At 45.4% G+C, this 17,486-nt stretch overlaps 1 protein-coding gene across 2 annotated transcripts in view; it reads right to left on the bottom strand.

Moving 5' to 3' along the window:
• The window catches only part of abcc1 (ATP-binding cassette, sub-family C (CFTR/MRP), member 1), a 56,250-nt gene that overhangs the window by 26,084 nt on the left and 12,680 nt on the right, over nt 1-17,486 (bottom strand). For both annotated transcript variants that reach the window (XM_039611198.1, XM_031755796.2), the window contains exons 9-13: nt 12,531-12,708; nt 12,187-12,348; nt 11,724-11,816; nt 10,418-10,621; nt 10,138-10,284 (exon numbers count right to left, since the gene is read on the bottom strand). In XM_039611198.1, coding sequence (XP_039467132.1) covers nt 10,138-10,284; nt 10,418-10,621; nt 11,724-11,816; nt 12,187-12,348; nt 12,531-12,708 — 784 coding nt within the window. The remainder of the gene's footprint in view (nt 1-10,137; nt 10,285-10,417; nt 10,622-11,723; nt 11,817-12,186; nt 12,349-12,530; nt 12,709-17,486) is intronic.

Below are 17,486 nucleotides of genomic sequence, written 5' to 3'. Positions count from 1 at the left end.
ATATAATATTCTTGATTGGATTTTGTGACAGAGTGAGGAGATGGCGCGGCCACGTCCAGACGCCTTCCTGACCGCTCCGCTCTGACTATCCACTTTTCTTGTTTTTTATTTATTTTTTGCACTGGTTTACATTCCAAAATCCTCTAGTCTTATAGTCTACGACGGCAGATCACTTGTAAACATCGGTGACAAGGTTGCACATCTTATCTTGGACACTTTTAAACCTGACCCATCCTGGCCGCCAGAGATTCTACGCGACGCGGAGAACAACAAAGGACGGGCCGCTAGAACAAAGAAGCGCCGGGGGAAACGCGCTGGCATTAGGAACAGACTGAGACAGCAGGCGCATCGCGCACCACTGCCCAGTATCCTACTGGCCAACGTACAATCCATGGAGAACAAACTCGATGACCTAAGAGCAGGAGTCACCTTCCAACGTGACATGAGGGACTGCAACATTCTGTGCTTCACGGAGACATGGCTGACCCCCACCGTGCCGGACCAGGCCGTAACTCCGTCGGATTCATTCTTTGTGCTCCGCGCGGACAGAACGGCAGTGTCGAACAAAACAAAAGGTGGAGGAGTGTGCTTCATGGTAAACAGAAAGTGGTGTGATGCCAGGAGCATTTCTACTCTTTCTAGCAGCTGCTCGCCACATCTGGAATTCCTGAGCATTAAGTGCCGCCCTTTCTATCTGCCCCGTGAGTTCAACTCGGTCATCGCCACGGCAGTCTACATCCCACCCCAAGCGGACACAGGTATGGCTTTGTCCGAACTACATGATGTGCTGAGTTCGCTTCAAAACAAAGATCCGGGCGCAGCCCTCATTGTAACAGGAGACTTTAATAAAGCGAACCTCAGACAAGTCATGCCAAACTTTACCAGCATGTCTCGTGTCCAACGAGGGGGACCGAATTTTGGATCACTGCTACACACCATACAAGCAGGGCTACAAAGCCGTCTCACACCCGGCTTTTGGGAAGTCTGACCACAACGCCATCTTCCTCATCCCCAGTATAAACAAAACATACGGAGGAAGAAGTAACCACAAGGGAGGTGAAATGGTGGTCTGCCCAATCAGAAGCTACGCTACAGGGCGCTTTTCGACGGCGTCGACTGGGACATGTTCAGAGCATGCGCAGTCAACATCAACGAGTTTACGGAAGTAGCAGTAAGCTTCGTCAACATGCTAGCAGAGGAGATTATCCCCACTGCGAGTCACCACATTCCCAACCAGAAACCGTGGATGGACAGATCGATCTACGCTGCAGTAAACGCCAGGACCGCCACCTACAACGCGGGTCTCGCCACTGGCGATATGAGCGCCTAAAGCGGCATCATACGGTAGCGCGCGCGCGGTGAGAGATGCCAAACGCCGTACCGGGAGCGTGTGAGTCCCGCTTCCACCAGGGCGACACACGGAGTATGTGGCACGGACTACGCACCATTACGGACTACAAACCCAGGGACACTGCGCCGATCAACGCCGACTCTGCATTCACCAATGAGCTGAACCAGTTCCACGCCCGTTTCGAGGTTAGCCAGGCGGCTAATGCCGTCTACCGCTGGACTACCGAGGACAATGACGTCATCAACGAGAGACCGGTGACCAGCCGCGGAGCATGACGTCAAGCGGCATTGAGGAGAGTGAACACAAGGAAAGCGGCGGGCCAGGCGGCATCACCGGCCGTCTGCTGCGCTGCTGTGCTGACCAGCTAGCAGGTGTGTTCACTTACATCTTCAACGAGTCCCTGGCGAAGTCTGTGGTCCCCACATGCTTCAAAAGATCCACCATCATCCGGTGCCCAAGAACAGCAAACCCTCATCCCTGAGCGATTACCGGCCAGTTGCGCTGACCTCGGTAGTCATGAAGGTGTTTGAGAGGCTGCTGAAGAACATCATCTCCTCCTCCATCCCAGACTCCACAGATCCGCTCCAGTTCGCCTACCGACCCAACAGATCCACTGAGGGCGCCATCGCCCATGTCCTGCACACCACCCTCAACCACGTGGACAAGAAACAGGGTAACTATGTGAGAATGCTGTTTGTTGATTACAGTTCAGCGTTTAACACAATAGTGCCCAGCAGACTGTTCACAAAGCTGAGGGACCTGGGACTCAACACCCGTCTGTGTGCATGGGTGTTGGACTTCCTCACCGGCAGAACTCAGGTGGTGAGGGTGGGTGGGTGTGTCTCCGACAGCATCACCATCAACACAGGAGCACCACAGGGTGTGTCCTCTCGCCACTGCTCTACTCCCTCTACACTTCTGACTGTGTGGCCACCCACGGCTCCAACACCATTGTGAAGTTTGCTGATGACACAGTGGTGTTGGGTGCCATCTCCAACAGTGATGAGGCGGCCTACATGGGCGGTAAAGAATTTGGCATCATGGTGCCAGGACAACCACCTCCAGCTGAGCGTCAGCAAGACCAAGGAGCTGGTGGTGGACTTCAGAAGGAGTCAGCACAGAGACTACAAGCCCATTTTCATCAATGGAGCTCCAGTGGAGAGGGTGCAGTCCTTCAAATATCTTGGCGTCCACATCTCCTCAGACCTGACATGGGCTGCCCACATTCAGGTCCAGACCAAGAAGGCTAGGCAGCGCCTGTATCACCTCCGACAACTAAGGAAGTTCAGGGTCTCTCCAAAGATCCTCAGGATCTTCTATACAGGCGCTGTGGAGAGTATTCTCACACAGAACATGACAGCGTGGTTTGGGAACAGCTGTGTGAAGGACCAAAAAGCTCTCCAGAGAGTGATCCGTACAGCAGAACGCTGCTGCAGGATTGCTCTCCCCCCACTTCAGGACACCTACACCAGGAGATGCCGGACTACAGCAACGCAGATACTGAAGGACCCGTCCCATCCTGGCAACAAACTGTTCCAACTTCTACAATCTGGTAGAAGGTTCCGCATCATCCGGGCAAGGACAGAGAGACTCAAGAAGAGCTTCTATCCTCAAGCCATCCGGACCCTAAACCAACACCCCCCCCCGCCATCTCACATCATCTATAATTGACTGAGACTCTCCTCCAGACACTCAATTCCTTTAACTTCCTTTAACTTTAAATATGTTTATAGTGTCCATTCTGTAAAATAGTCAGATGTCTATTCATATTAATGTACAGAATTCACCTGCTTGCTGCTTCTACTGCACATTCACCCAATGTATATACTATATATACATATATATATATTTATAATGTTATTCCTCTACCCCCCCCATGTTTTTGCACATGTCGAGGAGCGTGTCAGGATACATTTCACTGTGTGTTATACTTGTATAACTATGCATGCGACAAATAAAGAACCTTGAACCTTGAGAGGAAAAGTCCACAGCTCCCTAAATATAAAAGCCAGGTTCCAGTGTAACAGTTAAGGTATAAGGAACAAATGTGTCACGTGTAGACTGGCACACTAAAAATGAGCCAGTGAAAAGTCTGTTTCATCATTTGGATCAAATGAGTTCATGGAGTCGTACTCAAATCATGTGCATGATCAGTGAGATGTGACGCTAACACCTCATCATATCATGGACACCATGCTCTGCCCCTGGGCTTTTGTTTGTTCACATGGAGCTGGGCGGGGCAGCCTCCTCACACTGGACAGGTTCACCGCTCAACAGGTAAAACACAGACAGGTGTTAGGCAGGGGAGGGCACTGTGAGCTGGATGGTGATGTGCAGAGTCTACATTTAATGACCTCAATTCTCCTCTCAACACGTCCCCCCACGAGCTGACAGGCCCTGGATGAACTGCACATCATTGTCATTGGCTTAGAGAACTCTAACCCAGAGGCATGAAAATGCTACCAGCGATTCATTCAAGTGTCACAAACCATCTCATCCCAACCAAGATGGCGCCTGTGTCTGTGGCTCGCCATCTGTCTCTTCCTCTGTTGTGTTTGTTTGTGTTGTTTTTTATTGCTAGAGTCAACCCTCTTTTAATGTACAATCGCCAAACTCTGTTGGACCTCCGACTAGTTGCCAGTGATCTTACCAATGCAACTTATACTGGACATAAGGCGTTACCTCCATTCCTGTCTGGAATACCAGCTAACCTTTGTCGGACCCTGGCCCCAGCCTCACGGCGAAAGCGTTTCAGACGCCGGGGCAAACGTAGCGGTCTGCTCGTGAAACTTAAGGCGTACTTGTTACGCTTTTCCCCGGCTCCTTGGAACGAACGTGGATTTGTACCTTGTCATGTCTTTTCTCCGCGCTCTCTGGAGCCCATCGATGCCTGGCTGGTGCCCGTTGTTGGCTCGGATCAGATGTCCCAGCCGCGAAAGATTTTCCCTCATCTTCGTCGGCGCGGTGCGAACCTACAGAACCTGCGGCCGCTGTGTCGGGTCTCGCAGTCAGCCACGAACACGCTGACCTCCACCAGGTTTGGTTTGGTGAACACTAGATCGCTGAGTAATAAAACTTTTATCTTAAGGGATTTATTTATGACCCAAGGACTGGATTTCCTCTGTATAACTGAGACATGGTTGAGGGCCGGTGAGTCCAGCGTTTTCACAGATCTCTTACCTGATGACTGCTGCTTTTTAAACTCTCCTCGAATATCAGGCAGAGGAAGAGGACTAGCGGTTGTTTTTAAGAAGCAGTATAAATGTAAACCACTGCCCTTATCAACATCACCTAGTAGCTTTGAACTGAGTGTGTTTGAGCTAGGTCGCTCTCACACAGTGCTCTGTGCTGTGGTTTACAGACTCCGCAAATACAATAAGGACTTCTTAAATGACTTTTCTGATCTGTTGGCTGAAATTATGCCAAAATATGATCATGTCCTTATTATTGGGGACTTCAATATTCACGTGTGCTGCCCTGACAAGCCAATGGCAAAGGACTTTTTAAATCTTATTGACTCTTTTGATCTTGTGCAACCCGTGTCTGTGCCTACACAAAAATATGGGCACACGTTGGATCTTGTTTTAACTCACAATTTACCTGTCTCTAACTTAGAGCTTTGTGATATTGTATGGTCAGACCATAAGCCTGTCTTGTTTGAGGTTTTCCTTCCTTGTACTAAAGTTAATCTTCCTCCTGCTGTTACTAGGTGCTGTCGCATTTTAACCCTTCCTCTGCTGGACAGTTCTCTATTGTTTTTAATCAGAACTGCAGCCTTCCTGATTTCATATGTAATGATACAGAATAGCTGAGTGCGTGGTTTTACTCTGTCTGCCAAACTGTTTTAGATTCAGTGGCCCCCTTTAAGCTTAGGCAAGTTAAAGCCAAATCTGAACCCTGGCTGAATGAAGACACCAGTGCTGGCAGAAGAAAGTGTAGGAGAGCTGAACATAAATGGAAGAAGGATCAACTTCAGGTGGCATACCAAATATTACAAGATTACTGGAATTCCTACCAGAAAACTGTAAAAGATGCTAAGAGGAAACATTTTGCTGCGATTATTCAGGCAAATTGTCGTAAGCCTCATGTCTTATTTAAGACTATTGACATGGTCCTTCATGTTCCACAGACTGTTGGTGTCGAGTCCTCTCAGGAAATTTGTGAAAACTTCCTACACTTTTTTATTGATAAAGTGCTATCTGTCAAAGCGCAAATTTCCCAGTCCGTTCTCGACCCTTCTATCCCTGTCCCTAGCTCTGCTGTCTTTGACAGGTTTGAGCCAGTTTCTTTGCTCTGCCTGCAGGAGTTGGTTGCTCACATGAAGCCCTCAGGTTCCCCTTATGATGCTCTCCCTCCTCGATTTTTCAAAGAGGTTTTTCTCACTATAGCATCAGTTGTACAATCCATTGTAAATAGTAGTCTGTCCTCTGGTGTTGTACCTGTGAATCTTAAACATGCAGTGATTCAGCCTTTACTCAAGAAACCTGCTCTTGATCCTGATATTATTGCAAATTACAGGCCTATTTCCAAACTGCCTTTTATCTCAAAGATTCTTGAAAAGGTAGTTTACAAGCAATTAATGTCCTTTTTAGAAGAACACTGTATTTTACAAGTTTTCCAATCTGGTTTTAAAGCTTTACATAGTACCAAATCTGCCCTTTTAAGAGTTTTTAATGATGTGTTTTTAGCAACTGACTCAGGTGACTGCGTTATTATCGTGCTGTTAGATTTAACTGCTGCTTTTGATACAGTGGATCATAATATTTTAATTTCCCGTTTAGAGCAGTTGGTGGGTGTTAGGAGTACCGCACTGCAGTGGTTCAGATCCTATTTGGCAGAGCGAACTTTCTCTGTGAAACTCAGGGAGTTTGTATCCTCTGTTGCTTCTCTTCAATGTGGGGTCCCACAGGGTTCAGTTTTAGGCCCGCTTCTTTTCTCCCTATATCTCCTACCCCTTGGGTCTATTTTCAGGAAATATGGGATTTCTTTCCACTGTTATGCTGATGACTCCCAGATTTATTTCCCACTTAAAAAGATAAATGGCTTCTCAGTAGACCCTCCGCTCAGATGCCTTGATGAAATAAGGGCCTGGATGGCTTTGAACTTTTTACATTTTAATGAGCAGAAAACAGAAGTGATGGTTTTTGGTGGCGCTTCCGAGGCCACTATTATAGATCTTGGTTCGCTGGCACAGTATGTTAAACCAGTCATCACTAATCTGGGAGTTAAAATGGAGGCAAATCTTAAACTTGAAAGCCAGGTCAGTGCTGTTGTAAGATCTAGCTTTTTTCATTTGAGGCAATTAGCCAAAATAAAGCCCATCTTATCGAAACAGCTTTTTGAGACAGTAATCCATGCCTTTGTTACTTCTAGGCTGGATTATTGTAATGCACTTTATTGTGGGGTTAGTGATGCGTCCATTAGGCGCCTGCAGGTTGTGAAAAATGCTGCAGCACGTCTTTTAACTGGAACAAAAAAGTCTGAGCACATTACCCCAATTTTAATTTTACTCCACTGGCTACTGTCAGGAGTAGTAAGATATTATGCTGCTATTATTTGCTGCTATTTTTTATGATCATTATTACTATTCCATTAATTATTAATATTGATATTGCATTTAGATGTTTAAACATATTGGCACCCAATTAAGCTTTTATTACAGGTCCAAGAAGAACCACTTTAAACTGCTGAGTTGAATCTATAATCTTAAAATGTTTATAGGCAGATTACATTGCATTATTTGAAAGGCTCACCTCTGAATATAATCTGGGCCTAAAAGGCTTCACGAGAAACTGCAGGTTTGCAGAGTGTGCAGGGCAGGAAGTGAAACCGAAAGCAGAGTCTGAGTGCAAGTACTGTGAGTAGGTTATGAATCTGTAGTATCTTTTATGTATCTATATCTTTGGATTAAGCTTTTAGTAGAGGTTTTTGATTAAAACATTTATTCAGTAGATTACATATATAGTTCCAGTTAGGTTACTACATGTAAGGATGAGCCTCTGTTCTGGTGAAAGGTCAGAAGTGCAACGGGTGAGATGAGAGAGCATTTAAGGACGAGACACACACACACACACATAGTTTCAGTTGTGTACGTGCTGGCCTTCTGTCTGGTGGAAAGGTTACAAGGTTTAGCTGATGAAGTGAAGGGTGAAATAAAGGGCAGCAGAAGCTGACACACACATACACATACATATAAGTAGACTCATTTAGTAGGTAAGAAGTTAAGATGTGTTTTGCTGTAACTGCAAAGTTGGGGTGCGTACGTGTTAGTCTGTTCCAGGAAGTACACCAGATGTCCCAGAGATAAGCGACAGCGAAGGCGAGCTGGGGGAAGCACCTGGGTTCGAGCCGAAGATGATGTTCTTTTAAACTATGTCAAAGTTAACTGAACGGTTGTGGTTTTGCATTGACGTATGCTGTATTGAGTCTGCCTGGCAACAGAAGGGGGGGGGGCTGTACTATTTCACCCCTATAAAGTCTTTGTTCTGACTATTGTAAGACAGTTCAACACTGAATCTGCACAGTGTTGAACATGTGTATTCATTAAAATGTCGTCTAATTGCACCCGGCAGGATCAGTGGTCATTATTTTTGGTCTTCCTCCTCAATTTCTGAACCCTAATACTACCTGTACATTTTAGGATTGTTTTTAAAATTCTCTTATTTGTTTTTAAATCTCTTAATGGCCTGCCCCCCCCCCCTACCTCTCGGAGCTACTACAACCATATACACCTGCCCGTTCCCTTAGGTCCGCCAATCAGCAGCTCCTTAAGGTACCGAAAACTAAGTATAAATTTAAAGGTGATCGTGCTTTTGCTGTAGTTGCTCCAAAGTTGTGGAATGATCTGCCCATGCATGTTAGGCAGGCCTCTTCTCTTTCTGAATTTAAAAGTCTTCTTAAAACATATTGATTCGCTGAAGCCTTTGGCACTGATTAGAGGGGTTGACTCAATTTGTTTTAACATGTTTTAATTTATTTTAGTTATTTAGTTATTTATTTTATCTTATTTTAATTTTCTTTACTTATGCTATTAGCATGTACAGCACTTTGTGAACTCTGGTTTTATGTTAAAGTGCTTTATAAATAAAGGTGGTATGGTATGGTATCCCCACGCTTCCACACTGCTGCTGCCTGCATACAAAGACTCAAACAAAAAGAAAAAAAGCCGTTTTCAGGAAACTGAAGCTGAGGAGGTCTTACAGGACAGGTCTTAGAGGTCTAGTGGAAACCCTGGGTAAATGGAGGCAGGTGTGCTAACCTCTGCCTAAACTCCGACAACTCTGAAGCTTAAAAAGCAGCCAGGTATGACCTCTGGAATTCCATGGGAAAGCCCAAGAGAAACTACAAGGATAAAGTGGAGTCCACTTTCTATGACCCCAAGCACCTCTGCTGCATCCCTGACTATAAAAGGAAAACAGTGTTCAGATGAGCTATGCTAAGGAAGACGTGTCATGCCCTGGAGAGGGCAGTCAGGCTGCCACACTGATCCTAGCATTGCTGATGGGACATTATCCCTTGAAAAAGGTCAACCCACACAAAGCTCCCGGACCAGTCGGGATTCCAGGTGGTGTTCTCAGAGCATGTGCTCCACCGTCTTCCTCCTCTGATTGAAGCAGCCACAGGAAATCAACAGTTTCATGTTGCACCAACACCTGACCCCTCCTCTCATTGGCCTATAGAAGGAAGAGAGCCACACACGGTGCCCTCACCCACCTGGAAAAGGGAAGCACATATTGTGACCTACACCATCACTCCTTTGAAACTCCGTGACCTTTGGACGTCCATCAGCACTTCCTGACAGGACCCAGTTAGAGAGAGCTGGAAAACACACGTCCTCCTCTGTCATCACAAACACAGGAGCATGCAGAGCTGAGTGCTCAGTTGCTTTCTGTACTGCTTAGTTACTCATGACTGTGTCGCTAAGCACAGCTTTAATATCCATGTTATACTATTAAATATTAATATACATTAAACAGAATTACTGACTACAACAGCATCACGTTTGTTTTAGTGTAGCAAGCTACAACGTAGCATTACAACCAAACCACACCTGGAAACCCAGTCAAGCGTTCATGTTAGCAGGCTGCAGAGTGGGTGCAATGGTTGTAAACCAGTTGTTTATATCATCCTCAGAGCTACTGTAAATATCAGGATTAAATGTTTCCCTTTGAGACTTTAACAATAGACTGAGTCTGTGTGTGTGGATGATGTCATCTCTGTCTGACATCAGCGATACAAAAACTCAGATGTAATGAATTATTCAAGCACACTGACTATGAGCACAGCACAGGTGTTCTGCATGGCCAACAAGCCTCTAACACAGTGTACAGCTCACTCTGGCCCCGCAAACGGGACACGGTAGCCCCGCAAACGGGACACGGTAGCCCCGCAAACGGGACACGGTAGCCCCACAAACAGCTTCATTTTTGTACAGTGGGAAGAAGCAGAGCCTCATCGTCCGTCTTTTATACAGTCAACTTCCTGGATTTCCTTACCTGGATTACATCCATCAAAACGTCCTTGTGATGGTCGGTACAACACGCCCTACACTCAACAGCTTTTAATGTAACAAAAAAAAAAGACATCCAAGCTTTTACTTACGGTCCTTAAGCTCATGTACACCAATCCTACCATCCCAGTTTGAGCACTGGCACAGATTGGCATCCATCTAACGTTTTGGTAAACCTGAAGCTTTCCAACCTGACCACAGAGTCGTTGAAGCCAACTCAAAGAGTGTGTTTCTTTGTAACGGGATGAGTGTGTGAAGACGACGGAGGGACACACACCTGCACCATACTACTAATGACCATCGGCAGCATGTTGAGAGGAAAACGCAGGATGTTGAAGAGTGCCAGCGACACAAAGGCCTTCTGGGCGTCCAGCACGTTTTGTTCATCAATCAGTACATACACAGCGAAGGTCGACAGGGCCACCTGTGCAGTGATGCAAAAGACATCGCAATGAGAATTTCAAATGTAATGACAGTAAAATGCAGTGTTTGGTTTAACTGATCTGCAGCGGCTCACTTGGATGTGTGTAATGTTTGTCCACTGTGGTCAGACTTACAAGGAATGGTGCACAGACCCAGGTGAAGGTTGACACCGCCCCCAGGTAGGCAGCCTTTTTCAGGACACGCAGCTCACTTTCACGAATTTCTGACACCTTTCCTTTGAAGGCCAGCTCCCAGGCATAAAGCTTCAGCACTTTGATGCCATTCAGCATCTCATTCATCAGCTTAATGCGATTGTCTTTACTCTTCATCTGAGCCACCTGCAACAAACACACAAACACTGGGCTACAAATGGCTACAAGCTAACAACGTGTGTGTGTGTGTGTAAATGAAGATAATCACTGTACTTGCTGTCACTCGACACATTATCACACACTCTTTAATAGAAATGGCCTGGCATTTACATGGTGACCACCCTGCTTTATTCTACAGATTTTAGGCCTGTTACCTACCTCAGAGTTTCCCAACCACTGGGCTGCGGCACATAGGTGTGCCGTGAGAAATGATCAGGTGTGCCGTGGAACATTATCTGGTTCCACCTGATTGGTACTCTAAGCGAGCGGCGTGAGTAACGGGCAGAACAATGACATTCTCTACCACTAGAGGGCAGTACAACTACCTGCTCTAATGAAATGGGTTGCTGACTGGCAGTAAAACAGAAGACGACGAGGAAGAAATGACATAATAGTCATGCTGTGAGTGAGATGATGCAGTGTGTAATAGCAACAGATAAATATTTGAAAAGAAAAAGTGTTCAGTCTGACCTGGTCCTGGAGAAAACTCTGACCCAGGTGAAGGCCCGAGCATGAGTAGTGGTTAGAAGGAAGCAACAAAGGTAAACTGGGGACAAACTGAGCCAGTTCTGCTATATCTGGTGGAAGACTTATCAGTATGCTTTTGGTGACATTTCTGTTTGGTGGTGTGCCGTGGGATTTTTCTAAAGTGAAATATGGACCGTGGCTCCAAACGGCTGGGAAACACTGAAATGTATACTTCTATCAAATGTATGTACTGGGAACTTGTCCATTATTTACTGGAAAATGTGGTAATTCCAGTAAAGTCTGACATGGATGTATACATCCATCTGTCCCAGGATTGGGTGGATGTGGTGCCTAGAGTCTATCCAGGGCGAGATGCCCCCTGGAGCCGCTCCCAGTCTGTCACGGGGCTAACACAAAGATGTTCACAAATACGACTAATGATGCAGGAGCAGGAGCACCCTGCATGGAGAACATGTAAGCTCCACACAGAAAGGCCTCCACATGGCTGAAGGATTGAAACCTGCCAATAATTATAACAGTAGAACATGAAAATGTAATGAAGGTGTATACGGGTGTAGGGATAATAATAACAAAGTCCCACCTGGTAAGCTTTGGTTTTCATTGCAATTACAGCATTAACAGGAACCATGAGCACCATCACAGCCACTCCAGCCAGCACAGACGGACCCAGGTTCTGCACACATGACAACAAAGAAACTGTTTCAGTGTAAGCCTGTGGTGAACAGTATTAGTCACACTCGTGGAACCATCCAGCCACGGTCACTGGAAGCCTTCCACAAGCAGAGCGCCACTTTTTAAAAACAGATTTTGTTGCACTTTATAAATGGAGAAACCAGCTGTAACTGACAATCATTACATTAAACACCATCTGGACTCCATCCTGCATACGCAGGAACAATCAAGCTTCCACAGCTGCCCAAGCCTCATGAGCTGAGGCAACACACAATAGCATGTTTATTTTTTTTATACTGAAGTATGTAAGCAGTATTAAATATTTGATTTTAAAATTATATTTAAAGTTTAGTTTCTCTACTTAACCTGACCTGCCAAAGAAAGTAGAGGGCCAGCACCACCTGCAGAGGAGCAGACCATATCATGTTGATATATGTGATGAGATCCATGAAGCGCTGCGCGTCCACTGACATCAGGTTGACGATTTCTCCCACTGTAGAGGTTCGCCGTGCCGCGCTGCTGATGACCAAGGCCTGAGGAACAGATGAAGCGATGAGATAAAGGCTTTCCAGCAAAAGCAACCACTGATGGACAGAATAACAGTCAGCTCCAAAGCACTTTCTTAATGAAGAGATGATGAACATGGTTACATTTATCAAGCTTCATCACAAAGAATCTAAATTGCTCTGAAGCAGCACTTGTGTTTGTCCGTTACCTTCCTATAGACGGCTCCAATGATTGCAGTGCGTAAGCGCATGCCTGACACAAAGCATACATGAAAGTACTTCTGCAGGATGAGTGACTGCACGGAGGTGCAGACGAAGAGCAGAGCAGCGTAGAAGTAGCCCTGCCAGGAGGGGGCGCTGGAATCATTGACAAACTGGATAAGCAGTCTACAGAGAAACAGGAAACAAAGGAACATTAAGCACATGCGTCCTTCCCCTCAGTCCTTATTAAAACTGCATCGTGTACTAATGTAGTAGAAAAACACGGAGCAGCCCAAAGCAATACATCGCACTTTCTACTATGTTTGTCATCACTTCCACAACTAGAGTCCATCATTTAATGAAATGTTGGTCTTTCACCAGCCTGGTTAGGGCCCGAGCACCGAGTGTGCGAAGGCCCTATTGTATCTGCTCTGTTTCTTATTATTGTTATTATTATTATTATTATTATTATTATTATTATCATTATTATTATTATTTCGGCAAATGAATCGGCCTTTTGAGGGCCTAAACATGCTCAAAAACTCATGAAATTTTGCACACACGTCAGGTCTGGTGAAAATTTACGTATTTTAATGTCCGTAGACATGTCCAGGGAAAATTGGCTCAGTAGCGCCACCTAGAAAAATGAGAAACGCGAGCCGCCGAGATGGGTATGGCCTACATGTATAAAACTCGGAACACATATCTATCGTTCGGAGACGCACATAAAAGTCTATTATGGCCATGTCCTAAACCCAACAGGAAGTCCGCCATTTGGAAGTGAAGGTGACATTTTGGCTCTAATTTTGCCATTTCCATGCCTCGAACTTTTTCGAACTCCTCCTTGGGATTTGGTCGTACAAGCTTCATATTTGGTCAGTGTCAACTACACACCTGGGCCATGTTAAATTGCGGAGCTTTTGAGTTTTCGGGATACGGTGAGGCCGTGGCGCCACGGCGAATTTCGATGACTCGCCATGAAAATCTTATTGCCTCTCGTTCTGTCATACATTGTCCGACCTTGACCAAAGTGGACACATATGATAAGGCTCCACCCCTGAACATATTTCAACTGCCATATTTGACATCAGGGACAGTGCCACCTAGTGGGAACAGGAAATGTCATGTTTTACACTTTGGGGTACAGTATTGTAATGGGTGACATCTGCAGCCTCAAATTTCTCCAGGAAAGCCTTAAGGAGTTGGTCTTGGGTTACAGAGAAAACTGTGAGTTTTCGCGGAAGGGTGTGACCCCAGCAGCATGGCGAACATTGAGGTCTCGCCATGAAGAAACAAATTAGTGTAACTCAATGAAATCCAATGTGATCAGTACCAGATTTTACAGGGATGATGTCAGACCCGCCCTGAACAGATTGATATGCCCATTGTCAGGAATACGTAGAGCGCCACCTAGTGGCACCAGGAAATGTCATGTCTTTCATTTTGTTGTACTGATTTTCACAGGTTCATCGTGGCCACCTCAAAAGCGGTGAATATCACCATCAGTCCCTCTTGATGCTTCAGTGAGAAAATTGTGAGTTTAAACTGAACGGCGCACCCTGGTGGCAACGCAGTTCACCATGAAAGATGAAGTGGCTTTTGAGGGGCTTGAAAAGTTTAAAAGTCTTGAAATTTGGCGCTCACCTCTAATGTGATGAGGGATTTCTTTTATATGTTCATTTTCCTTGAACAGCGCAAAATGGCTCCACAGCGCCCCCTACAAAATTTCAAAACAACAGCCCCTGCTCTGTGTTTTATGTATGAGTTTGAAACCTGGCAAGCTTATTGGAGATATCAAGATGTACAAAAAAAGTCTCTTGGAGCAATATCCCAAATCCAACAGGAAGTCAGCCATTTTAAAATTAATGTGTAAATTTGGCGACATTTTCCCTCTTTTCAGGCCTCATACTTTGACGAACTCCTCCAAGGGATTTCATTAGATTTACGCGATCTCCTGTGTGTGGAATCTAAAGACCTTTGTGATGTTAAATTGCGAAGCTTTTACGTTCAGGGAAACGGGGTGGTCATGGCGGCACGTGGAGTTTCAATCACTCGCCAAAAGCAATAACCTGCTGTCGCTCAAAAACACAATGTCCAATCTCTCCCAAAGGTCGCAGGCGTGATGAGACTCGAGCTCGGAAATGTTTGTTATGCCATTTGTCAGTAATGGTTAGAGCGCCACCTAGTGGGACGACTATAATAATGGTTGAATGAGATGAAATTTTAGCTGGTGGTTAAATGCATGAATTCCATCAATGTGACATCAGATCGGAAGCGCTGGTTTTAGGTGTTGGGCTTGGCCCGACGCGCCGGGGGTGCTCGGGCCCTCATATCACTGCTTGCAGCTTTAATTAGGGCCCGAGCACTTCGAGTGCGAAGGCCCTATTGTATCTGCTCCGTTTCTTATTATTATTAGGGCCCGAGCACCGAGAGTGCGAAGGCCCTATTGTATCTGCTCTGTTTCTTATTATTATTATTATTATTATTATTATTATTATTATTTCGGCAAATGAATCGGCCTTTTGAGGGCCTAAACATGCTCAAAAACTCATGAAATTTTGCACACGCATCAGGTCTGGTGAAAATTTACGTATTTTAATGTCCGTGAGACATGTCCAGGGAAAATTGGCTCAGTAGCGCCACCTAGAAAAATGAGAAACGCGAGCCCCGAGATGGGTATGACCTACATGTATAAAACTCGAACACATATCTAACGTTCGAGACGCACAAAAAGTCTATTATGGCCATGTCCTAAACCCAACAGGAAGTCCGCCATTTGGAAGTGAAGGTGACATTTTGGCTCTAATTTTGCCATTTCCATGCCTCGAACTTTTTCGAACTCCTCATTGGAATTTCATTGTACAAGCTTCATATTTGGTCAGTGTCAACTACACACCTGGGCCATGTTAAATTGCGGAGCTTTTGAGTTTTCGGGATACGGTGAGGCCGTGGCGCCACGGCGAATTTCGATGACTCGCCATGAAAATCTTATTGCCTCTCGTTCTGTCATACATTGTCCGACCTTGACCAAAGTGGACACATATGATAAGGCTCCACCCCTGAACATATTTCAACTGCCATATTTGACATCAGGGACAGCGCCACCTAGTGGGAACAGGAAATGTCATGTTTTACACTTTGGAGTACAGTATTGTTATGGGTGACATCTGCAGCCTCAAATTTCTCCAGGAAAGCCTTAAGGAGTTGGTCTTGGGTTACAGAGAAAACTGTGAGTTTTTGCTGAAGGGTGTGACCCCAGCAGCATGGCGAACATTGAGGTCTCGCCATGAAGAAACAAATTAGTGTAACTCAATGAAATCCAATGTGATCAGTACCAGATTTTACAGGGATGATGTCAGACCCGCCCTGAACAGATTGATATGCCCATTGTCAGGAATACGTAGAGCGCCACCTAGTGGCAACAGGAAATGTCATGTCTTTCATTTTGTTGTACTGATTTTCACAGGTTCATCGTGGCCACCTCAAAAGCGGTGAATATCACCATCAGTCCCTCTTGATGCTTCAGTGAGAAAATTGTGACTATAAACTGAACGGCGCACCCTGGTGGCAACGCAGTTCACCATGAAAGATGAAGTGGCTTTTGAGGGGCTTGAAAAGTTTAAAAGTCTTGAAATTTGGCGCACACCTCTAATGTGATGAGGGTTTTCTTTTATATGTTCATTTTCCTTGAACAGCGTTTAATGGCTCCACAGCGCCCCTACAAAATTTCAAAACAACAGCCCCTGCTCTGTGTTTTATGTATGAGTTTGAAACCTGGCAAGCTTATTGGAGATATCAAGATGTACAAAAAGTCTCTTGGAGCAATATCCCAAATCCAACAGGAAGTCAGCCATTTTAAAATTAATGTGTAAATTTGGCGACATTTTCCCTCTTTTCAGGCCTCATACTTTGACGAACTCCTCCAAGGGATTTCATTAGATTTACGCGATCTCCTGTGTGTGGAATCTAAAGACCTTTGTGATGTTAAATTGCGAAGCTTTTTACGTTCAGGGAAACGGGGTGGTCATGGCGGCACGTGGAGTTTCAATCACTCGCCAAAAAGCAGTAACCTGCTGTCGCTCAAAAACACAATGTCCAATCTCTCCCAAAGGTCGCAGGCGTGATGGGACTCGAGCTCGGAAATGTTTGTTATGCCATTTGTCAGTAATGGTTAGAGCGCCACCTAGTGGGACGACTATATAATGGTTGAATGAGATGAAATTTTAGCTGGTGGTTAAATGCATGAATTCCATCAATGTGACATCAGATCGGAAGCGCTGGTTTTAGGTGTTGGGCTTGGCTCGACGCGCCGGGGGTGCGAGGGCCCTCATATCGCTGCTTGCAGCTTTAATTATTATTATTATTATTATTATTATTATTCAGGCAAAACAAGGGCCTTTTTGAGGGCCTGAACATGCTCAAAAACTCTTGAAATTTTGCACACATGCCAGGTCTGGTGAAAAATTTTGTATTTTAATGGTTTTAAATATGAGCACTGGGAAATGGCTCTAGAGCGCCACCTATGCCTTGTTAAATGCAGCCCTACGAACACATCGTTTGAGCTACATGTATGAAATCTGGCACACATGTGTATCATGCCAAGACGAACAAAAAAGTCTGTGGGCCCATTGTCGCAAACCCAACAGGAAGTCCGCCATTAGCAAGTGAAGGTGACATTTTGGCTCTAATTTTGCCATTTCCATGCCTCGAACTTTTTCGAACTCCTCTTTGGGATTTGGTCGTATAAGCTTCATCTTTGGTCAGTGTCAACTACACACCTGGGCCATGTTAAATTGCGGAGCTTTTGAGTTTTCGCGATACGGTGAGCCCGTGGCGCCACGGCGAATTTCGATGACTCGCCATGAAAATCTTATTGCCTCTCATTCTGTCATACATGGTCCGACCTGGACCAAAGAGCACACATATGATAAGGCTCCAGCCCTGAACATATTTCAACTGCCATA

The sequence above is a fragment of the Oreochromis aureus genome, linkage group 4 (genome assembly GCF_013358895.1).
Source record: "Oreochromis aureus strain Israel breed Guangdong linkage group 4, ZZ_aureus, whole genome shotgun sequence".
In the NCBI taxonomy this organism is placed as follows: Eukaryota; Metazoa; Chordata; class Actinopteri; order Cichliformes; family Cichlidae; genus Oreochromis; species Oreochromis aureus.
This window is presented reverse-complemented; position numbering and strand designations above follow the sequence as displayed.